This window comes from Corylus avellana, chromosome ca5, assembly GCF_901000735.1.
Source record: "Corylus avellana chromosome ca5, CavTom2PMs-1.0".
NCBI lineage: Eukaryota > Viridiplantae > Streptophyta > Magnoliopsida > Fagales > Betulaceae > Corylus > Corylus avellana.
The window spans coordinates 692859-717328 of NC_081545.1; the positions used below are offsets into that span (position 1 = coordinate 692859).

Genomic DNA, 24470 nt, shown 5'->3' on the forward strand with positions numbered 1-24470 from the left:
TGCGTATGCGTTAGACATAGGAAAACCCTTGTTGTATATATATTCACATATCCCGTATCTTCCCTTGAACTGAAGAGGACTCATTCAAAGTCTCTAGAGACAAGGACTGCACGGAAGTTGTCTTCTGGATTCTGTGTTCCGACGGAAAAACAAGGTAATTTAAATGGCTCCGAAGCTATACAAATCCGCATGTTTTTTTGCAATTCTTTATATATATATATATATTATGCAGAGGTTAACAACACCCTTAATCTGGCATCATCTTCATCATTTGGCAGCCGTTCATAAGAGGCCTACTTTTGGTATATCATCCTCATCCTCATCGTCATGCAGCTTCTCAAATATGTGTTTAGGCGATTGCATGTTTAGGTTGTTGAATTTTTGTTTTTTTTTTTTTTTTTTGGCGTTGACTGGTAGCCAGATGGCAGATGCTGCCTGCCAATATTTGTGTTTTCAAGATATATACTGCTGTGGTGTGTGAATTTTTTAGTGCATGATTGCTTTTTTTTTATTATTAATCGTATAGGTGGAAGATCCCTTTCTTGATAAGAAACATGTCGGCTCCAACAAGTACCATGTCAGCAAGGAGGGCTGTGATGGGGGAGAATGAGAGAGTTCAACAGGTGGAGTTGTTAAGCTCAATTAATGATTTGTATGGAGGAGTTCGTGTAAACATGGAACATCATCCCATGGATTCCAAGGACTTTGCTACTTCGCTCAAAGCTTCAATATCGCAATGGAAGCAACAGGTATTATATATATATATATATATATATATATATATAGAAATGCTAGAGATCTGAAGGTTTTCTTAAATATTGGTTCCAGACTGACGTGATTGCAGTTAAGTTTTTTTTTTTTAATAAAAATAAACCGACTCACCTACCCACGCATGCATGCCCTATCCTGTCCCCTTCATGACCTTCTTCTCTCTCCCACATCACACTTCTCTCTCTCCCTCACACCCCAATCTCAGCTTCCGGTGAAGCCATGACCACCCAATGCACCCGAATGGAGACGCGCCCACCCTAGGACGAAACCCACTGAAAGACACAGCCACCGGCGATAGATCTGCGACTGCGGCAACGCCCACCCACCAGCGCAACCTGCCACCCACGCCCAGCCCGATCCTCCTCCCAACCGTCTTCTTAAATCCAACACCACCTAGCCCACCGCATGGCTGGAGTCGGCCGCACCCACCACCCCCGCCTAGCCGGCTAGAACAGGCCGCCACTCACTCCCAGGCCGATCCCCCCGTCCAGCCAGTTGCCTAGCCCACTTTTGTTTGTTATTTAGTTATTTATTTTTTTGTTTTTACATCAGTTTGTGGTGCAAATTTGTGATGAAATTTATATAGTTGCAGTGGATTGATTTGTAGTCTCAGATTTGCCCAATTCTTTTTTTGTATTCTCAGATTTGTCCAATTCTTTTTTTGTGTTATTTTGTTGCTTTTACATCAATTTATGGTGCAAAAATGTGAAGAAATATTCGGAAAGCTGAGGTTGGGGTGTGGGGAAGAGACAGAAGTGTATTGTAGGAGAGAGAGAAGAGGGCGAAGGGGATAGGATAGGTCATGCATGGGTGGGTGGGTGAGTGGGTTTATTTTTATTAAAAAAAACTTAACTGTAGTTTAGTAAACTGCAGCCACGTCTGTTGGTAACCAATATTCGGGGAAAACCTTTGGGATCCATATATATATATATATAGTAGAAATTTTCGGCAGCATGGGGTCATCCCAGCGTCTGCCAAAGTCTGACGTGGCCAAGTTTTTTTTTTAAATAACGTCAGATATTTTGATTTTTTGATTTTTTTAAAAAAATTGAAAAAGAGAGATACTAAAGGGAAATTCAAATTTGAGGTATTAGCACCAAATTTAGGATGATCGAATCCCTTTTGGGTGATACAATCCCTAAAGGGTTAACCTTCTACCCCTAAATTTTAGTTTTGAATCCAAAAACAAATTTTGAGGCATTAAAAATTAAATATTAACCCATAAAAATTTAACTAAAAAAAAATAACAAAATTTTTTTTATTATTTTTTTTAATATATGTCCGACGTTCGTCTGCCAAAATTATAGCAGGACTCATGTATGTATATATTGATCAATTCATCTTGCTCTTTCCACTATCCACGTAGAGCACGTTTTGATATATTCTTTTTGTTTGGTGAGAAGACGTTTGTTTTCACTTGAAATCAAAATTATAAAGAAAAAAAGAAGTATGAAAGCTCTATCGGTGGCCGACTACCTCACCTTAACAAAACAAGGAGGCTATTTCCATTGGAATAAACAGTGTTTTTCAAAAAACTAAAACCTTATTATCCTTCTGTTCAAATCCAATTGTTTTTTTTAAAAAAAAATAAATAAATAAATGAAATGAGGGTGGTCGGCCATTGTCTTATACCAAAACACGAGGGGTGGTGTGATCACTCCCAATGAGCATAAGAGGGTGGCCAAAGGTACTAGCCGGGGAGTGATGCAACTACCCTTGAAACTTCTTTGGGTCCACCACAAGAGATTCTAGAAGTGGTGCAACCACTCCTGGTGTTTTGCGATGGGTGGCCAACCATCCCACCAATTGAATTCATTCAGCTTTTGTTTTGTTTTTAGTTTTCTTTGAATTCAGGTTTGAAAAAGAACAAAAAATTAATGTGGGTCTTTTATATATATATATATATAGTTTATTCCTCAATGAATAACCCTCGGGGATATTCCTCGTTATCATGTAAATATCTATTTTATGGAATAATGCACAACTAAATAATATAACAGTACTTATTCTATAGGAATATCCATTTCATTTGAGATTACTCGATCTTCTGCATACCTAATGTGGATTTAATGTGGAAGTAGTTGTTATATGCCTTAATATGTTATGAATTTGGAATATAATTTGCAGGGGAAGAGGGGTGTGTGGATCAAATTGCCTATCGAACAAGTAAATCTTGTTGAAGTTGCAGTTAAGGTAAAGACATTTCCAACTTAGACTATATGCTGGGTTGGCTTCAGAAAAAACATACTTTGGATGTAACACTGTGTAGTTATTGGTGAACAGTCTTTCCAAATCCTGCTTCATAATCTTGTTCTCCTAATTTTACAGGAAGGATTTAGGTATCACCATGCTGAACCAGATTACTTAATGCTTGTATATTGGATTCCTGAAACTACTAATACTCTTCCTGCAAATGCTTCACATCGAGTGGGTATTGGTGCTTTTGTCATGAACAGTCAGAGAGAGGTATTTCCCACAGTTATCATCATTGTTGTCACTACCCAATAATACTCTAATTCTTAATTTTTAAATATGCTCATCCAAACAATACCAATTTAAATTCTAGATTATCTTAATGCTATCAATTTAAATTCTTTTTGTTTTGAAAATTCTGATAGTTCCTAAATTTCCATCCAATCATAATCTATATGTATATATATGCTTGCGTGTGAGGGAGTTTTAAAGTGGCTAGGCTTGTGGCCTCCAAATTAAATAATTTTTACAAGAAAATGTAAAATAATTCATGGTTTATTAAATAAAGTTACAACTTGATCATGGATTACATATATATGCAAATTACTTAGATTGATTGGTCATTCATATGACTATAACCAAATGGACACCATAAGATTATCTCAAAGACAAAAACACAAAAGAGGGAACTTCAAATTTTGATGATCAGAAGTTTAGTTTGGCCCCCAAAGATAAATTTCTAGCTCTGTCATGGTCTTCTAGTTTGAAAAGTTGAAAGCAGTATTGTTAAGTATTGTGAAAAAAAAAAGGTACACTCTATGGATCAAATGGTAGTTTTCATTTGTTTCTCAAGTACAGATTGCTTTGTTCATATATCATATAGCTTCTCTCTGTTTCTTTTTTCCTTTTTGTCGAAAAAATCACCTGCTCCAGTGTATTTGGCTTGAAAATTTAAATTTCCCAGAAATGTGATGGCTTAATATATCTGACTACTGAAATTTTTGTTATTGTATGATAGGTGCTTGTGGTTATGGAGAATGGTGGCAGATTCAAAGGAACAGGCGTGTGGAAGTTCCCTACTGGGGTTGTTAATGAAGTAAGTACATTATGAGTGCGGTTCTTTATCTAATTCTTTAGAACGAACACTTTAGAAAAGTGTTTCACCTTGAATTGAAATTTTGCATCCACAGGGTGAGGATATAGGTACAGCTGCAGTTAGGGAAGTCAAAGAAGAGACAGGAGTAAGTCATAATTGTGCAATTGGTTGACTCAAATGAAATATACATGTGGGTTTACACATGCCAATGCAAATCTAATACCATTCCTTATATTTTGTTTCAGATTGATGCAGAATTTGTGGAGGTTTTAGCATTCAGGTGTGAATCTTTCTCAGTATTACACATATTGTTGTTTTAGATGGGTCTACAGAAAATCTTCCCTATAAAAGTAAGTTTTACTAAGCTAGTGTTATTAGATTGATAAATTTCAATATAATTTGCATGCTGTTCAATCTCCTTTTTGATTTTTGGCCCTTATTACAGGGAATGCCACAAAGAATTCTTTAGCAAATCAGATTTGTTCTTTGTTTGCATGTTGCAACCACGCTCCTTTGACATCCAGAAACAGGATCAGGAGGTTGAAGCAGCCCAGGTACCTTTTTTTTTTTTTCAACAATCACACTATGCTCGTTTTGCTTTCAGTAAATTTGCATCAACTTGGATTTGGGTTTTGAGTACAAAATTGCATTAGTTTTGTTAATCAAAATGATTTTGGGCAAGTCACACTGTGGAAATAGGCATATAATGTATCAAACTTTTGTCAATCCTACTAGCTGCTGCTATTCTTTGGATTAACTCTTCCAAAATCATACTAGATGGATGCAAGACCATGAGCCAAATTGATCAGTTTGCTATTCATTTTTGATGAAAGAAATGAATTTAAGGAACAATCACATGCTGGAGTCAGGGTCTAGTTGATAAGTCCAATTGGGCACTTTTTAACCAGGCCTTGTGGTTTGATGTTTTGCACTTATATTTGAAGTAATTGAAACGTAGGGCCTCCTAAATTACTTAAATATAAAACAAGATTTCCTTATGTACATTTTTTTTCTTCTTCTCTATTCTCTAGTGGATGCCATTTGAGGAATATGCAGCCCAACCTTTTATCCGAGAACATGAGCAATTCAATTATGTTGCCAAGATATGCTTGGCAAAGTCAGATAAGGGCTATGCTGGTTTTTCTCCAGTATCTGCAGCTACATCTTCTGGCAAAACAAGCTGCCTTTACTGCAACAATCCGGATATACACCTATTAACTTCTGAGCATCAGCAGTAGCTTTCAATATAGCAGTGTCAACAAATGATTTGATCTATGCAATTTGTCCCTATATTTTGTATTGAAATTCAAATTAAAAATGTAGTCAATTATGACTTTTCTATATTGATTCAAGCAAGAAAACGAATGCGTGTGAGGCTCTGATTACTTCGACGTAAAATGGTTTCCAGAAAAATGATTTTCGCATTTTACGGTGTTTACTTCGACGTAAAATAATGGTTAACAGAAAATATTTTTCTTTTGACTGAAAATTCTTCTTTCATTTATGGAAAATGATTTACAGTTTTGTAAACCCTAAACCATTTTTCGACTATGAGCATCTTATTCTTAAATCAATGGACCTTACCAAGACCCACCCAGAACCTCGCTGGAACTTGACCAGGACTCACCCAAGACTAGATCGAGACCGCGCCATGATCTACCCGGGACCTGACCGGACTTGAACGTGACTTGCCCAAACGGGACCCTCTCAAACTTGCCCAAGACCCGCCCGAGACCTGATTGGGACCCGCCCAGGACTTGCTCGGGACCCGCCCGGGACTTGATCGGGACCCGCCTAGGACTTGACCGGACCTGCCTTGAACTTGCCCGGGACCCGCCTAGGACCTGACCGGGACCTGCCTAAGACTTGCCCAGGACTTGCCGAGGACGCCCCGAAGACCTGACCGGGACTTGACAAGGACCCGCCCAAGACTTGCCCTTGACACCGTCGGGACCTACCCGGGACCCGCCCGGGACTTGATTGGACCTGCCGAGAACCCACTCGGGACTTGCCCGAGACCCATTTAGAATCGAAACTTGCCTGGGACGCCATCAGGACCTGCCCGGGACTTGACCGGGACCCGCCCTGGACGTGCCAAGGACCCCGCTAGGACCCGCCCGGTACTTGCACTGGACCTCGCCGGTACTTGCTTGGGACTTGCTTGAGACTTGACTGGGACCCGCCCGGGACTTGATTGGGCCTGCCTGGGACCCACTCGAGACTTGCCCGGTTGGGTCTCGGGCAAGTCCAAGCCAAGTCCCGTCGGGGTCCCAAGCAAGTCTTAGGCAAGTCCCAGCGGGGTCCCGCGCAAGTCCTGGGCGGGTCCCAGTCAAGTCCCGGGCGGGTCTCGGTCAGGTCCTAGGAGGGTCCTGGGCAAGTCCCAAGTGAGTCCCGATCAAGTCCCAGTGGGGTCCCGGTCCAGTCCCGGGTAGGTTCCGGCGGAGTCCCGAGCAAGTCCCGGGCGGGTCCCAGTTAGGTCCCAGTCAAGTCCTGAGCGGGTCCCGGGCAAGTCCTGGTCAAATCCCGGTGAGGTCCCGAACAAGTCCCAGTCAAGTCTCGGTGGGATCTCGAGCAGGTTCCGGCGAGGTCCTGAACAAGTCCCGGGTAGGTCCCAACGGGAACCTTATTGGAAAAAAGTATATAAAAAAAAATTCCGGGTGTATGGTAAACGCCGTAAACTGTTTTCGACCAAAATATTTTCAGGGAAAATGGCTTCCCTGAAAATATTTTCTAACGGAAACTATTTTACGTCGAAGTAAACATAACCTTAGTGCAATGGCTTTTGCACTAGCGTGCTCTTAAGTATTGTATTTTATAGAACTCACTTGAAGGGTTGGTCATACGATTATTCCAAAAAGCATATATGTTTGTTATGCAATGGATGTATGATAAGATTCATTCTATGCTTTTTTTTCCACATATTTTGCAATGTTTAAAAGGGAGTACTCTGTACCTTAAATTGGAGTCCATGTCTCAGATACAACACAGAGAGTTAACAGACAACTCTACTTGGCACGACTTTAGGATCTTAGGTCAATATTACTGTTGATAAATGTTGTTCAAGGACCAAATATGTCATTTTCTCTCGTTGAGATGCTGATAAATGTTTGCGTTATTGTAGAGAGTAAAGCTATCATTTATGCTCATTTCACACCTGATGATGTGGTATATTTTAAATGACTTTCTTTATATTTATTTTGTTTGGTTATTGTGGAAAAATCACTTAAAGCACGCCATGTTAGGCAATGATAAATATGTGTGAAGAATATCACTACTCTGTTAGGTAAGGTCCAACGACAAGAGAACCGATCATAAGTCCTATTTTTTATTAGCCGGCAAATATTGAGAAATGAGTGGTTAATACAAGGAAAAACTTTAGGATAGAATTGCCAAGGAATCAAATGCATCTACTTTATTTATTAGACAATATGGCTTTCTTTCTTTGCTACTAATACATATAGATAATTTCATTTCGATTAGTGGATCATTTACCCTTTGTCCTAAAGTGTTTTGATTATAGAAACATTTTAGTATCACAACAAGGAATATGACAAGAGTAAGGCTTACATCTTGTGATCTGTGTGCACAAGAAGCAAGTGGAAGGTGCATGTCACATCAATAATTCGAGACAAGTGACACCCTCAATAAATTTTTTGAAATTAAATCTTGGAGTAATGAAAAACCGGTTTAGTTTATCACATTAATAACTATGAAATCTAAATCTTTTGAAATAAAATCTCAGAACAATGAAAAATTGGTTTAGTCTATCAAACACATTAAAAACATATTCAAGACACATGTCGCAATTCTTAGCCACCTATAAATAGTGGTAGAGCTATTTACAGGGCAGAAGGGGGTGTGGCCCCTGCAGAAGTTTAAAAAAAAAATAAAATAAAAAATAAAATAAAATCTATTATGAAACCTAGATTGTTGACTTTTCAAAATGGTCAACACAAGTTCTCAAAACTTCCTTTGCTTCACTTTTTTTATTGGAAAGTTGAAACATTGAGTGAAAGAACATGAGTTTGTTTGATAACCTTTTTCTCTCCCCCATCTCTTTTCATCAATTTTTTCTTAAAAAAATGAATTTCAAAATATTTTATTTATTTTTTGTCTTTTTTATATTCTATCAATAACTTTTTATTATTATTTAAAAAAAAAAAAAAATTCTCCTGCAAAACAAAACCTTTTCAGTTTTTCAAATAAAAAATTCAAAACTGTTTTGTACTTTATATCACATCAAACACTTTTATTACTATTAAAAAAAAAAAAAAAAAAAATCACCTCCAAAAGCTTTACCAAACACACCCTAGTTTTGGTATATCATATCATCCTCATCCTCCTACTGGTGATCAAGGTCAACAAATATATATTTGGGTTGTTGACTTTGTTGCGTTGAAGGGTAGATGTTGCCAATACTTTGCCTTAAAGATTTGGTGATATATATATATATATATATATACTGGGCGTTGTGCTGTGTGAGTTCCAACAAGTTCCATATCAGCAAGGAAGGCTGTGATGGGGGAAAATGAGAGAGTTCAACAGGTGGACTTGCTAAGCCCGATCAGTTGATGATTTGTACGGAGGAGTTCGTGTAAACATGGAGCATCATCCTATGGATTCCAAGGCCTTTGCTACTTTGCTTAAAGCTTCAATATCACAATGGAAGCAACATGTACTATATTTTATATTTATCTTTTCATCTTATGAGTTTGTCTTGCTCTTTTTAACAGGGCTGCATATACGGGCGGTTATCAACCGCAATTAACCATTATCCGAGATTTTTATACGCGGATGTGGATAGCAAAAATTACTAACTGCATATACAGATACGAATAACGGTTTTAGGTATGCGGACCTCATACACAACTGTCCTTCGTAATTTGTATGTTTGTATTTTTGGATGAACTCATTATGGGGTGTTTGTATTTTCTTTGTTATTTTTAAATTGGAATGTGGAATCAAGATATAGATTTCATTTAAAAACACTAGGGCTTAAAAAAAACACTAAAACAAGGCCCAAACACTTAAAACATGCTCAAAAATATTTTTAAAATCATTTAAAATATGCCCTAATGTAGACCCAAAAAAGAACCAAAAGACTAAAATATGCCCATATATGCAAATAGTAGTTAATAAGCGCGTAAATAGTGGTTAGTAATCCCATGATGCAGATGCAGATGCAATTACTTAAAAGTGGTAATCGCATAATACGGATGTGGTTATTGGCAATAATTACATATGTATGTACAACCATACTTTTTCAGTATCCATGTAAAGCAGGTTTGGTATACTCAATGGTCATTAATTTGTGAATATAAATGAGTATTATTGGGAATGTAAGGGGTTTGAATAGTACGATTTCCTATTCTTTTGTTTGGTGAGAACATATATTTTAATTGGAACTGAATCAAAATTTCTAAAATATCTAAATTTATATAAATAGAAAAAAAAAAATGAAAATTCTATGGGTGGCTAGGTTGACTACCCCTAACACTGGGCTATTCCCAAAGAAATAGACTATTTTTTCAAAAAACGCACATTTTTTTCTTTCAAATCTTTAAAAATAAAAATAAAAAACAAAAAAAAACTTGAACGAAATGGATGGGGGTGGTCGGCCACCTATACCATAACACCAGGGGTGGTGTGGCCATCCCCATTGAGCATCAAAGGGTGGCTAAGGGAACCAAGGGTGGTTGCACTACCCTCAAACCGACCCTTGAGGGGCTTTGGGGGTGACCGCCCTAATGTTCTATGATGGGTGGCTAACCACCCCACCAACCGAATTCATTCGGCTTTTGTTTCTTTTCTTTTTTCTTTTAAGTTGGGTTTGAAAATAAAATAAAATAATGTGGGTTTTAAAACAACACGCCTATTCCACTATGAATAACTATCCTTGTATTTAGGGAAATAGTAATTTCCTTGTGAACAATAATTCTATGGAAGAGTAATGCTACCTACTCATCTCATCTCTCACTCCTATACCATTGGACTGGTGTGACAGTGTCTATCAGCCATTGAATAAGCTTTTATTAAGAAAGGAAAAAAAAAAAATCAAGGATTTATAGGCACTCCCAAATCAACCTAATGATATGGGAGTGATGGGAGATGAATATTTAGAATTACTAGCTATGAAATGAGGAGCAACCAAACAAAAAAATTGTAATTCATAGAAAATAGTCATTATTCCATTCAAGGTTACTCTTCTACATACCAAACATGGATTTAATGTAGAAGTTTATGCTATAAGTCCTAATATGTTATGAATTTGGAATATAATTTGCAGGGGAAGAGGGGTGTGTGGATCAAATTGCCTATCGAACAAGTAAATCTTGTTGAAGCTGCAGTTAAGGTAAACACATTTCCAACTTAGACCATATGCTGGGTTAGCTTTAGTAAAACTTACTTCCAATGTGAAACCATGTATTAAATCATCATTTATTCCAAAAGCTTAAACTTATACGAAAAGATGAATTTAATCATTTAATCAATGCTTTAACGCTCCATCTCCTATGTGGGCTCAAGCTCTATTTTTTAATAAGTGATGTTCAATACGTGAAATATTTAATTGAAATAAGGTGTGAATTGACAGAGACACAATTCGAACTCGGGACCCCTGCTCTGAAACGATGTTAAGCTTTTAGGATAAATAGTGATTTAATTGGTGTATAATCTTCCCCGAACCCTGCTTTGTAATCTCGTTGTGCTAATTTTACAGGAAGGATTTAGGTATCACCATGCTGAACCAAATTACTTAATGCTTGTATATTGGATTCCTGAAACTACTGATACTCTTCATGCAAATGCTTCACATCGAGTGTGTATTGGTGCTTTTGTCTTGAACAGTCAGAGAGAGGTATTTCCCACAGTTATCATCATTGTTGTCACTACCCAATAATACTCTAATTCATAATTTTTAAATATACTCATCCAAACAATACCAATTTGTAAAAAGAAAAGTACACTCTATGGATCAAATGGTAGTTTTCATTTGTGTCTCAAGTACTGAAGTACAGATTGCTTTGTTCGTATATCATATAGCTTCTCTCTTTTTCTTTTTTACTTTTTTTTGTAAAAAAATAGCCTGCTCCAGTGTATTTGGCATGAAAATTTCAATTTCTTCAATACCAGAAATGTGATGGCTTGATATATCTGACTACTTAAATTGATGTTATTGTATGATAGGTGCTTGTAGTTATGGAGAATGATGGCAGATTCAAAGGGACAGGTGTCTGGAAGTTCCCTACTGGGGATGTTAATGAAGTGAGTACATTATGAGTGCGGTTCTTTACCCAATTCTTCAGAACATTTTAGCAAAGTGTTTCACCTGGAATTGAAATTTTGCATCCACAAGGTGAGGATATATGTACAGCTGAAGTTAGGGAAGTCATGAAAGAAGAGACAGGAGTAAGTCATAATTGTGCAATTGGTTGACTCAAATGAAATCTGACATTTACATACATGTGGGTTTACACATGCCAATGCATACCTATGACCATTCCTTATATTTTGTTTCAGATTGATGCAGAATTCGTGGAAGTTTTAACATTCAAGTGTGAAATTTTCTCAGTATCATCCCTCTCACCATGCATTTGCAGATATTATTGTTTTAGATGAGTCATCAGAAAATCTTCCTTGTAAAAGCAAGTTTTACTAATGTTGCATTCTGAGGATTTATAGCATCTTGTTACACTAAGCTAGTGTTATTAGATTGATACTTTTCAATATAATATGCATGCTCCTCAATCTCCTTTTTGATTTTTGGCCCTCATTACAGGGAAAGCCACAAGTCATTCTTTAGCAAATCAGATTTGTTCTTTGTTTGCATGTTGCAACCACGCTCCTTTGACATCCAGAAACAGGATCAGGAGATTGAAGCAGCCCAGGTACTTTGTTTTTCAACAATAACATTATGCTTGTTTTGCTTTCAGTAAATTTGCATCAACTTGGATTAAGGTTTTGAGTATAAAATTGCATTAGTTCTGTTAATCAAAATGATGTTGGACAAGTCACAACGTGGAAATAGGCATAAAATGTATCAAGCTTTTGTCAATCCTAGTTGCTCCTGCTACTCTTTGGATTAGCTCTTCCAAAATCATACTAGATGGATGCAACACCATGAGCCAAATTAATCAGTTTTCTGTTCATATTTGATGAAAGAAATGAATTTAAGGAACAATCACAAGCTGGAGTCAGGGTCTAGTTGATAAGTCCAATTGGGGACTTTTTAACCAGGCATTGTGGTTAGGTGTCTTGCACTTATATTTGAAGTAATTGAAAGTAGGGTCCTAAATTACTGAAATATGAAACAAGGTTTCCTTATGTTCATTTTTTTTCTTTTCTATTCTCTAGTGGATGCCAATTGAGGACTATGCAGCCCAACCATTTATCCGAGAACACATGCAATTCAATTATGATACCAAGATATGCTTAGCAAAGTCAGACAAGAACTATCCTGGTTTTTCTCCAATATCTACAGCTACATCTTCTGGCAAAACAAGCTGCCTTTATTGCAGCAATCCGGATATACACCTATTAACTTCTGATCATCAGCAGTATAAAGGCTGATGTAACACCATATCACACTTTCAAAAGCAGTGTCAATAAAAGTGGTTAATTATGACTTATAGGGCAGGATAACTCCGAAAAAATAAAGATAATCTTGTCTATTTTGCTTCAAGCAAGGAAACAGATCCGTGTTAGTGCAACGGCTTTTGCGCTAGCGTGCTCTTAGGGACCGTATATTATAGAACCCCTTGAAGGGTTGGTCATACTGTATGGAATGTTATACTTCGTCCAGATTTCTTTACCATATGAAATGACTATTCTAAAAAACATATAATTTTGTTATGCAATGGGTGTCTGTTAAGACTCATTCCGTTTCTTTATGCCATATATTTTGCAATGTTTAAAAGGGAATACTCTGTACCTTATATTGGAGTCCATGTCTCAGACACAACACATAAAAGTATTCACAAACTGAAAATTCTAAAATGACTCCAAACGACACCTATTCAAATGTCTAGGTGATTCACAAATATTAAGCGGAATAAGATCTGACCTAACAATTAATAATCAACCAAATTCAGATATGTAATGAAAAACAAGGACACAGATATTTGGTTACGAAGAAGAAACCATTTAGAGATCTCTCTAAATGTAAAACCTCTCCAGGGCAGCCAAACCCAGGAAATCAATCCACTATAAGAAGAATAAGGAATACAAGAAGAATTACAAAACCTTTGCAATTTACTCTTCCTTGCACACGACAAGCGACCCACTTGACTTCTACCGCAGTAGCCCTTTCCAGAACATCTGGCACAATCCTTCTACTTGATCTCCTTTATCGGAACTCCGGTAGACTTCAGTTGTATATGATTTGTGATGAAGACACAACCTTTAACTCTAAGAGAGACTAACCCTAACACTCAATATCTTAAACGCTCTCTTAACACATGGAATTCTTATGTGGAATTCCTTACAATTTCGTGCATAACAGCTCTCTATATATAGACTACAAGAAAACCTAGTACTAGTTGAAATGGGAAGAAAAATTAGTTCTAGTTGGAATAGGATTCATCCAAATTTTCTTCCTTATCTTGCGAGACGATTTTGGCATAGCTAAATTTCGAATTTTGAAAATCTTATTTCACAAAGATTTGTAGAATTTTGTGTTAGCTTTCTATTGCCGCTGGTTTCACCTCAATCCGATTCTTGAGCCGAAAGTTATGATCCGAATACTGATACATGTGCAGGATACGAAATTTAATCAAATCCTATTTTAACTCTAATTAAAGAATTCCGATTTGATTAAACTTAACCATATCATATAGGTCTTCTATTATGATTGGTTAAGCTTAACCACATCTTCTAAGTCTTCTCTTGACACAACACCTCGTGTATGCACTGCTGACGGGATTGCAGATGAATGTATTTTGTCACTGAATTTGGCAATTCAAAACCCAACACAAACAACTTTGCTTTTCACGACTTTAGGATCTTAGGTCAATATTACTATGCCATTCTCTCTTGTTGAGATGCTGATAAATGTCTGTCTGTTATTGTAGAGAGTAAAGCTACTCTTTATACTTATTTATTACACTCATTTTATACCAACTGAGGTCGTGTGTTTTAAATAGTTTTCTTTGTTTTCTTTTATTTGGCTAACATGAGAAAACCACTTAAAACATGTCATGTTAACCAATAATAAGTTAGTGTAAATAGTATCATTACTCTATTGTATAAGGTCCAAACGACAAGTCAACCTATCGTAAGACGCCAACCATCCAAGCTCTCTTGTACCATTTCCAAAAAACATTATCAACTAGTTAGTTAACAAATGCAAGGAAAAACTTTCAGATATAATTGCCAAGGAATCAAACGCATCTACTTAATTTATAAAACAATATGACTTTCTTTCTTTGATAGTAATACATAGATAATTTCATTTTGATTAGTGGATCACTTACCCTTGGTCCTAAGAGTGTTTTGATTAGAGAAACATTTTAGAATCACAACAAGGAATATAATAAGAGTAAGGTTTGCAACTTGCATCTTGTGACTTGTGCGCACAGAACGTGAGTGGAATGTGCCACATCAGTAATTGCGGGCGAGTAACACCTTCAATTTGTGCCTTATGCACGCATATACAAAACACAAACTTAACTCAGTCTCAACCTACTCCAGTACGTTAAAACCAAAATGTTACAATTTTTATGTTAGAAGTAAACCTTAAATTAAGCCAGATATCACCTCCCTCTTTTCCCATTATGAAATAAAAATGAATTGATGCCAATTACCAGTTGATTGCGCCCACAGACTGGCTCTGGTTTTGGCAATAATAAAACATTACATTTTATTTGCATGTATTCTAATCTATGTCCTAAAATGAGATAATATAAAAAAATATTTTTAGATAAAGAATAAGTCACCAAAAACCAAAGTTTTATATATAATAAGAACATGCAAAAGTAGGGTGGGTAAATACTGACTTGAACATTATAAAATAACTAATTCATTTTCATATTAACACCTTTGGTGTCAGACTTGATATCACCAAGGCTTAGGCACAACCCATGCCTTCGAGAGAATATAGATTTAATATTGCTATTGACTTAGTATCCAAGACTAAAGAGCTTATAAAAAGTTATCTAGCCCAACTTTCTAAAAAACAATGATATAGATGATGGCACAAGTAAGTCTAAACTTAATCCTTGAGTTAGAGCATCAAGCATATTGTTTTTTTAGTGACTTGGAACCTAGAGCATATAAAAAGTTAACTCGCCTAATTTTTTAAGGATAGATTTGTTCAATTCGGTTTATTAAATTGACATCTATCACTAGAACATGTGATTTTCACGTATATTTTAAAAATGAATATGAAAATCACATGTTTTTTTAAAAAATGTTATATACTCTTTAAATACACAACTATATGCTCTAAAGGACCAATGTCAATGTTTAAATTACATTTTAGCCATCAACGTCACTCATTGTGGATGGATTTCATAAATATTGATCAGATGTAACATTAATGTAACACAGTCGGTGTAAAATCAATATGATAAATAAATATAAATTTAATGTAACGTGTTTATAGTATTTTTCATGATTAATACGATAATTCAATTAAAATACAATAGGATATGAAATGGGTAGCATTACTTGTACAGAAAATGTATTCCGTGTTTCATGCCACAGGCCCACAAAGCTTATATAAGTACATGTACTGAGAAATGAGAGGCCACAAGCGAGCTCGCAGGTTTCCAAGAGCCGAGTCTTCAGGTACGATCTTCACTCCCGGCGATGGCTCTCGCGCAAGGCAAATGGGTCAAGGTCTGTTCCTCATCTTCTTCTTTTGTTTTGCGTCAACATTATCTTCTATTTTGTTGGGCCGAATCTAAGTCTCAGATGACCTTTCCTGATGGCATTTTCAATTGTACACTGGCAGCCCAAGATTTGAGCTTTGAGTTTTTTTCCTTATGAATTCGTGGAGAACGAAGTTGGTTAAGCTTTGAATCGGGATTTCATATGTATTATTATATCTTTACTGTTTTGTTGATTAAGAGGTTCAATAGAAAAGAAGAAACAAGAAAGGAGCCACACAAACAACACTAGAACAGTGATATTGAATATTTTATCTCTTTGTGAATCCCAGAAATTAGGATGGTCCATAGCCAATTCTTCAATAATCTTCTTTCTTGGTCTTTGATATTTCTACGTCATGGACTCTTTAATTTGCCATCTAATTTCTAATATCTATTAGGGATTTTTGGTTTTTTATTTTTTATTTTTTTTAAAAAAAATTTATTTAAAGAGAACCCTCCAAGGCCGGCATTCTGTATACCGATCCTCTCAGGCAAATTTCGAACCTGTGCAAACCTGTGCAAAGCACCCCCTCCACTTTGTGTAGGCTGTTTTTTTTGGCAGCTCAGAGTATCTTGATTCCTTGATCTGAATTCATTATCATACTGCCCTATTCCTTTAGCAATATCATAATTTTCTTGTATATTTTACTGGATTGCTGCATGCTTTTCCTTCATTAACAGATGAGATATACCTACATATACCTACACCAGGCTTGGTCACATAGATATACCCAGACCCTTTTGGTAAAGGCAAATGGGTCAGGGCCACAGTTGTCGTCGTCACTGCTGATGTTGGCCACATATTATGACAAGGCTTTGTCATTGTCATTGTTATATTTAAAAAATCAAGTTAGTGCAATTGTTGTTTGCATTTGTAAACTTGTGTCACACCCACCTGGTCACATGTGTGATAAAGCTTTGTCCTTTGTCATATTTAACATGAAGTTTATTGTTTGCATTTGCTAACTTTTATATCAGCTTGATCAACATGGTACTGGGCCTGGAGCAAGAAGCTCTCATGCCATTGCCATAGTAGGACAAAAGGCCTATGTTTTTGGGGGTGAATTTGCACCACGAGTCCCGGTCGATAACAAGCTCCACGTCTTCGACCTTGAAACCCTAACATGGTCGGTTGCCGATGCAACCGGGGATATACCACCACCACGTGTCGGTGTCTCAATGGTACCTGTTGGGAAAACCATTTATGTATTTGGTGGTAGGGATGTTGAACATAAGGAGCTCAATGAGCTGTACTCTTTTGACACTTGTACAAACAAATGGACCCAACTCTCCACCGGGCCCCCTCATCGGAGCTACCATTCTACGACCGCCGATGATCGCCATGTGTACATCTTTGGTGGGTGTGGCATGGAGGGCCGGCTTAACGATCTATGGGCCTATGACGTAGTTGATCACAAGTGGGTCAAATATCCAGTCCCTGGGGACAAGTGCAAGGGAAGAGGTGGGCCTGGGCTGGCGGTGGCTCAAGGAAAAATTTGGGTTGTGTATGGCTTCGCTGGAATGGAAATGGATGATGTACACTACTTTGATCCAGCCCGTGAAGAATGGGCTCAAGTGGAGACAACGGGTGAAAAACCTACACCCCGAAGCGTATTTTCTACGGTTGTGATTGGAAAAGACATATTTATACACGGTGGGGAAGTAGACCCTAGTGACCTAGGTCACATGGGTGCCGGGAAATTTGCTCATGAGGTTTATACATTGGATACTGAGACGTTAGCATGGAAAATGTGGGATGATGGGCCGGATTCGAGCGATCATCCCGGGCCTCGAGGTTGGTGTGCATTTACCGGTGGTAAATGGGACGGCAAGCAGGGACTTTTGGTGTATGGTGGCAATTCACCAAGTAATGACAGGCTTGATGACATTTTCTTTTTCACTCCCTAATAAGAGGCAGATAATAAATGAGCATAAGCCCATGTACAATATAATGATTTCATAATCCTGAACATGATGGTTGTATGTATGGTGGTCATGAGAGAATGAAACTAAGAATGTATGGTATGTACTTAATGTGATTATGTAACCTAGGCTTGGCTTTTTATGTTGGAATAAGGTAATTAATATGTTGGCTTTAGACATTAGATGTTTTGGGTGTTGAAGTGTGGTGTCTATGTCCCATCGAATAAAGAAAACAAACTTTTGGTGTCAGGAGCACAAAGCTGTGAATGATTCTGGTCCATCTCTGATTCTCCACCTCCCTCCAATGAATGCTCAACTTCATATTGTTTTGTTTATTCAGTTTAAGGGATTGACCAAAAGAAAATGGTGTTTAATAATAAATCCCATGAACTCCATAATTAAGTAATAAATTAATAAATTGAGATTGGAGCAGTCAAATACTTGGTAGTCCGCAGCACTTGTTCAACCTAAGAATGGTAGGTTCGGCTGAATTAAAATGAATGATTCATCAGCCTTGCTATCCTTAACAAATATTAGGATGCATAAACAGTCCTTTAAGCAATCAAATTTGAGTTCAAACTTGGCACGATTAAGTGCCCAATCAAACTGATTACATAGAAGAGCTTGAATGACATATAAAATATGTTAGATTATTAACTAATATGGTTAAATTTACTAATTTTTATTCTTTAAGCTTTTGAGACAATCAATATTTAACATGGTATCAAAGAAAATGTCTTAAATTCGAAATCTGAAGTTATAGCTTACCCAAATTTCCGTTAAATATTTCAGTCAACAGGTGAAAAAGAATATTAAAATATTACTTAAATAATTTCACTCTTTCCTATCACCATCCTGATTTAACAAAATCCGATTTGCAACTCTCTAGCAGTAAAATATATGAAGAAAAAGGAAAAGACTAATAAGATGCAAATGATACATTATTTCAGACACTGTCAAAAGACTTGTTTCCTTATTCCTAGAACAGGATGATGATGCATAGATAGGTAAATAGCACATGCTTTATTTCAAATTAAGTTTTTAATTTGCTACGATATTACTTTATTTTAGGGCAGACAATTATTGACATTCGACATGATCCACGGATTTAACATGAGCTCAATATGAAATTAACAAGTTAGGATTTAAGGAGTATGACCCGTTTAATCAACCTGAATCCAACACACGACATTTAGGACAAGTAATTTTTAACATGACCAATAAATCTAACAAAAGCCAATACAAAATTAGCGAGTTAGAGTTAAAAGGCCTAACCCATTTGATTAAATGGATTGGATTACAATTAACCTATATAGTATTATATTCAATCGCCCCTGTAACCTCTTTTCTCTTTTCAATTAAAAAAAAAAAAAAAAAATCTAAACGCAATCTAAACCCAACATACAAACAATAAATTGCTAGCTCCACTTGATTTATAGCATATTTGGGATTATATTTGAAAAATAAAACTTTAAAGTCAAGAAGCATTTTTTGGCAAAAGCTTCATTTTTTAACCTTTTGTCAAAAGTGCGTTTTGGCCATTTTTAGGATTTTTAGACCATTAAAAACGCTTTTAATTTTTTTCTCCAAACGAGTACTTTTTTCTTTAAACGAACTTTTTGAGTATTAAAAGTACTTTTAGGCCACTCAAAAGCAATCTCAACCATACCCTTAGTTAACTTAAGGCAATGCGTATCTGTACGTGAGAGTGAGAGTAAGAGTTAGAGGGAGAGAGAGAGAGAGAGAGAGAGAGAGAAGCACATCTCTCTTCCAAACGAAACGAGGCCTCATCTCACGAGAAATGCTGTAAAATCTTTCACAGACTGATTGAAGTATATATGGTTTATGCACTCTGGAAGACTGGAAGGGCTCATGTTTGTTATATAAACAGACACGATAAGTATTTTATTGGTCCATCAGGGGCCGGATGAGGTGTCTGTTTCTTCTTCATTCACGTGCAGCTCTTGCTGCATTACTTCCATAACTCTATTGGGTAGCTCTGTGTGATTGTAATTTCAAAGAATATAGTAGCCAAATAAATAAAATAGCAAGATACGAGTAAACAAGGGGCAAAATGACAGACCCATCTAAAAGTCAAAGGTTGTCTGTCTAGGCTGGGAAGGTTGAGAGGGAAACAGATAGAAACCCAGTGAAAAAGTTAGGTAGTTTAACAGCCTTGGCGTCTGTCCCATCTGAAAGTCAGAGAAGTTCCCACAATTGGTGCTGGTGAGAGGAGATGGTGAATCTTTTTATGTTGCTAAACCTTAAACTATTTCAGGGTTTGCTGGCAAGAATGGAGGGTATGGAGGCAAGAAGACATAATGGTTGCTTCAGACTTACAGCTATTTCTCTGCTTTTTTACGACTGAAATACTCTTATATATTAGCTCAGGGTTTATATTGAATTTGGAGCAAAATTTCATGATTGATAACAATCCAATTTATCAAGAAGAAACTCTTAAGCTTTTATTTGCATACAAAGTTGCATGGCTATACGCTTAAGTGCTTCCTCTTCCTCAGCCACCTTGTTTGCACCATCTTCATTCAGCCATGAGACTGAGACTATACCAGGAAGAAAGCTTTTCGGAACCTGGGCTTGTCAGAACAATTCAAAATTTCATCAAAACAAGCATTTTGAGCTCAAAGCTTCAAATGTGCAACCATTAAAGGCTGTGTCTTTGCAGGCTGGTGAGTTCTTGTACCTCTACTTTAACATGAAAAATTGCTTCTTCATGTTGATCCTGGCACATGTGCCCTTCTCTAAATGAATTACAATGTGTTTGATATTATGTTTCTTCAAATTTGTTTAGGCATCCTTTGTTTAAAACCATAAAGGTATTTTTGTGGCTTTGGAAAAGCATGGATTTTCATAAAACAGGGTAGGGTGTTACCCTTAAATGCCAAGTAAACTTGATATTTAATGATGATTGTTTTTCTTGTACTTGTGGAAATTTATGATCTTCTTAATGTTAGCAAATGGTTTAGTTTTGGAATTCTATATGATAATGGTTAGGAAGAAAAAGGAACGGCTCTTTTCTTGTCCAAAAATCTTCTCTTTGTGTTCAACATTGGATCCAGATCACCCTGCTTCCAGTCACAATTGTATGCTTTTTATTTTTTGGTGAATGTAGTGTGAGACTGATATTCTTCTTGGTTAATTGTCTATATGCTTATGCGAATTGGCTAGTTCTGAGATTGAAATGGATTTATGGTTTAGGTGCACCTGCAAGTTCTCCAGTTGCAGAACGTGTTGAGAAGCCAACTCAAGAAGAGTACATTCCTTTCTTAGAAACAGACCCGGAAGAGTCTACTCTCAGCATTGTTGTTGTTGGGGCTTCAGGGGATCTTGCTAGGAGGAAGATCTTCCCTGCACTATTTGCCCTTTTTATTGAAGATCGTTTGCCAGAGGTTCAATTCTATGATGCTTTTTAAACTTCCTTTGTAAGATATGCCTTACCTTTGACTTATTTACAGCTGCTTATCTGTTTTTGTTTTTCCTTATCTATTACTTCAGAATTTTACAATCTTTGGCTATGGACGGAGTATAATGACTGATGAGGAGCTGAGGAATATAATCAGCAAAACCCTGACTTGCAGAGTTGACAAGAGGTGCTATTTTATTGAATTGTGTTTGAACTTTGAAAGTATCTTCATATGGTATGTTTTAACCAATTATGTTTTCCTTTTTGTCCTGATTACTGTAATTTTGAGGGATTACAGGGAGAACTGTGATGAGAAGATGGATGCATTCTTAAAAAAGTGCTTTTACTCTTCCGGTCAATATAGCTCTGAGGAGCATTTCTTGGAATTGGACAACAAGCTGAAAGAGAAAGAGGTACTATGCTTTGTTCAAATAAAGTAAGATATCTAGGATTCCATCTTCAACGCTTTTCTTTTCGATATGTGATAATATATCGAAAATATATCTCGGGTTTGATAGCAATAGACAATGACGATCTCTCATTATCATGTTTTTAGCTCTTGTATGTCCATATACTCAACGTTTAGCTTCTTTTAGGCTGGAAGGCTATCAAATAGACTATTTTACCTAGCAATACCCCCAAACATGTTTGTGGATGTGGCAAGATGTGCCCAACGTCGTGCTTCTTCAGAAAACGGGTGGATTCGAGTCATTGTTGAAAAACCATTTGGTCGAGATACAGAGTCATCCAGGGAGCTGACCCGAGGCTTAAAACAATATTTGAGTGAAGACCAAATATTCAGGTATCTACTTTTCTGCATTTCGGTTCATTGAACAGACTGTGTACACAGAGCTTTGACCTTGTTAATCTTTGTACAGAATTGACCATCACATGGGTGAAGAGCTAGTAGAAAATCTCTTGGTGCTTCGCTTTTCAAATCTGGTTTTTGAGCCTTTATGGTCTAGGAATTACATCCGCAATGTACAGTTCATTTTTTCTGAAGATTTTGGGACACACGGACAAGGAAGGTTAGTTCAATAGCTTCCTTCTACCATTCTAGTCATTTAATGCCATTCCTTCTATCATATGGTTGACACAAATCCAATTCAAAATTAGCAAGTTAGGTTGAGGGATCTGATCTATTTAATTAAATAGATCGAATTGAGGTTGGCCTATATAGTCTTATATATATGTTATCAATATAACTCAAACTTGACATACAAATATGAATTGCTACCTTACCCAGAATGGCTCACTCTTTATAGATAAAATTATTTTCTCACTGCTAGTTTTTCATTCAGGTACTTCGATAACTACGGTATCATACGGGATATAATGCAAAATCATCTGCTGCAAATAATAGCACTGTTTTCCATGGACACACCAGTCAGCTTAGATGCTGAGGACATTAGGAATGAGAAGGTATTGAAACATAACTTCTAAAATGATCTCTACTGTCTGTCTATCAATATCAACACTTCTGAATATTCCATTTGCCTTAAAAGAAAAACTCTAGTCCATCAGATGATCATAATGTCATAACTAATGTTCTGAACATGGCCTTGAAACAGGTTAAGGTTTTACGTTCCATGAAACCTGTTCAGCTTGAAGATGTGGTTGTAGGTCAATATAAGGGTGATTGTGATGGCATTAGATGTTATCCCGGTTATACTGATGACATGACTGTATCAAACAATAGCCTTACGCCAACTTTCGCAGCAGCCACTCTCTTTATAAACAATGCAAGATGGGAGGGAGTTCCATTCCTAATGATAGCCGGCAAGGCTCTCCATTCAAAGCGGTAGGTAAAATCGTGCTCCGGTCCACGAGGGATTGACGAGGGTTGCTCTTTTGTTATGCACTTGCAGTCTTGCATACTGTTGAGAGTAATCAATAAAATGACCAAACTTGTTGTTGCAATGAAATTTCAGGGCAGAAATTAGAGTTCAATTCAGACATGTTCCGGGTAACTTGTACAATAGGAACTTTGGAACTGATTTGGATCAAGCTGGAAATGAGCTTGTCATTCGCATAGAACCTGATGAAGCTATATATCTGAAGATCAACAACAAGGTCCCTGGTCTTGGAATGAGATTAGATCGCAGTGACCTTAATTTGCTCTACAAAGCCAGGTAACAAATGACAACAAAATACAATTGACTTTAAGTACAAATCTGTTATATGTTTTTATATTATGCAGATATGTTACCATAGGAAATTTGCCGATACCCTTTATCTCTGTAATCAGTGCAGTCACATATGGTTGGTTTTTGCAAATCAAAAATAGAAAAATAGAGCAAACAATCACAAGATTTATGCAAATTCAACTTATCATACATATTGTTTGCTTTTCTAGTCCTCCCTTTCAATGTAATTATGAGCTACTACTTATAAGACTTGGGTTGTGAAGGTATCCAAGAGAGGTACCAGATGCATATGAGAGGCTGCTCATTGATGCAATAGAAGGAGAGCGGCGGTTGTTCATTAGAAGTGATGAGCTAGATGCAGCTTGGGCAGTATTCACACCATTGTTGAAGGAATTGGAAGAGAAGAAGGTTGCTCCAGAGCTGTACACATATGGTAGCGGTGGGCCAGTTGGAGTGCATTATCTTGCTGCAAAGCATAATGTTCGCTGGGGTGATTTTGGTTATGAGGACTAATGACTAGTGGCGATCTATTGCCTTCAAGGGTCTTTAATTTGATGGTGGTGATTATCATTCAAGTATTCAAAACCTTTTTCTTTCATTTTTCTATATATATACAATGTGTTTAGTTATTTTATTTTTTATTTTTTTTTTCTGTAAATTTGGATTCTGCAACATGTTAATGTACAAAACAAGGTGTAATACATTGAAATCAATGAATAAGTACTATTATCTTTTTTTCATGTCATTCTCTTCTTTCAAAATGGAAGGATTGTTGGTCATTGTGGAAAGAAGTTCAATGGATATTCTGACACACCTGACGGTCCTCATCTTGTTGGTTATATACCATTGCCGACTCTTGTACTTGCCAACTGATTTCGTCAGGGAAATAAAAGTAACTCAACCACTTTTCCAAGGAGTTAATTCTTCTTTCCATGCTAATTTATGATAGGTAATTAGCCAAATCTTAGCTTTTATTCTTGGACTTTATCAAGAATCTCAAACATGCTAGCAATGTTTGGTACGACTTGTGAATTCGACATGATATTAGATAG

The 24470-nt window shown here is 36.7% G+C and overlaps 3 protein-coding genes and 1 pseudogene across 4 annotated transcripts; all 4 read left to right on the forward strand.

The window, feature by feature from the left end:
• Positions 1–5439, forward strand: LOC132181174 (nudix hydrolase 2-like). Its single transcript, XM_059594268.1, has 9 exons — positions 1–154; positions 527–749; positions 2899–2964; positions 3100–3237; positions 3983–4060; positions 4155–4205; positions 4306–4340; positions 4506–4614; positions 5092–5439. Exons 2-9 carry the CDS (start codon positions 555–557, stop codon positions 5296–5298), a joined length of 879 nt encoding a protein of 292 aa, XP_059450251.1. The 5' UTR covers positions 1–154; positions 527–554; the 3' UTR covers positions 5299–5439.
• A 2168-nt stretch (positions 5440–7607) lies between these two features.
• LOC132180601 (nudix hydrolase 2-like) lies at positions 7608–12628 on the forward strand (annotated as a pseudogene).
• A 3165-nt stretch (positions 12629–15793) lies between these two features.
• Positions 15794–18096, forward strand: LOC132182867 (nitrile-specifier protein 5). Its single transcript, XM_059596224.1, has 2 exons — positions 15794–15895; positions 16906–18096. Exons 1-2 carry the CDS (start codon positions 15866–15868, stop codon positions 17833–17835), a joined length of 960 nt encoding a protein of 319 aa, XP_059452207.1. The 5' UTR covers positions 15794–15865; the 3' UTR covers positions 17836–18096.
• A 2112-nt stretch (positions 18097–20208) lies between these two features.
• Positions 20209–24077, forward strand: LOC132181260 (glucose-6-phosphate 1-dehydrogenase, chloroplastic-like). 2 transcript variants are annotated; one of them, XM_059594391.1, is made up of 10 exons: positions 20209–20537; positions 21067–21257; positions 21364–21458; positions 21570–21684; positions 21868–22073; positions 22150–22299; positions 22573–22693; positions 22843–23072; positions 23203–23403; positions 23682–24077. In XM_059594391.1, the coding sequence occupies exons 1-10, from the start codon at positions 20336–20338 to the stop codon at positions 23929–23931; spliced, it is 1761 nt and encodes a 586-aa protein (XP_059450374.1). In that variant the 5' UTR covers positions 20209–20335; the 3' UTR covers positions 23932–24077. The 2 variants fall into 2 exon arrangements, with proteins under 2 accessions (XP_059450374.1, XP_059450373.1); XM_059594390.1 differs by having other exon boundaries at positions 21364–21684.
• Positions 24078–24470: the final 393 nt, after the last annotated feature.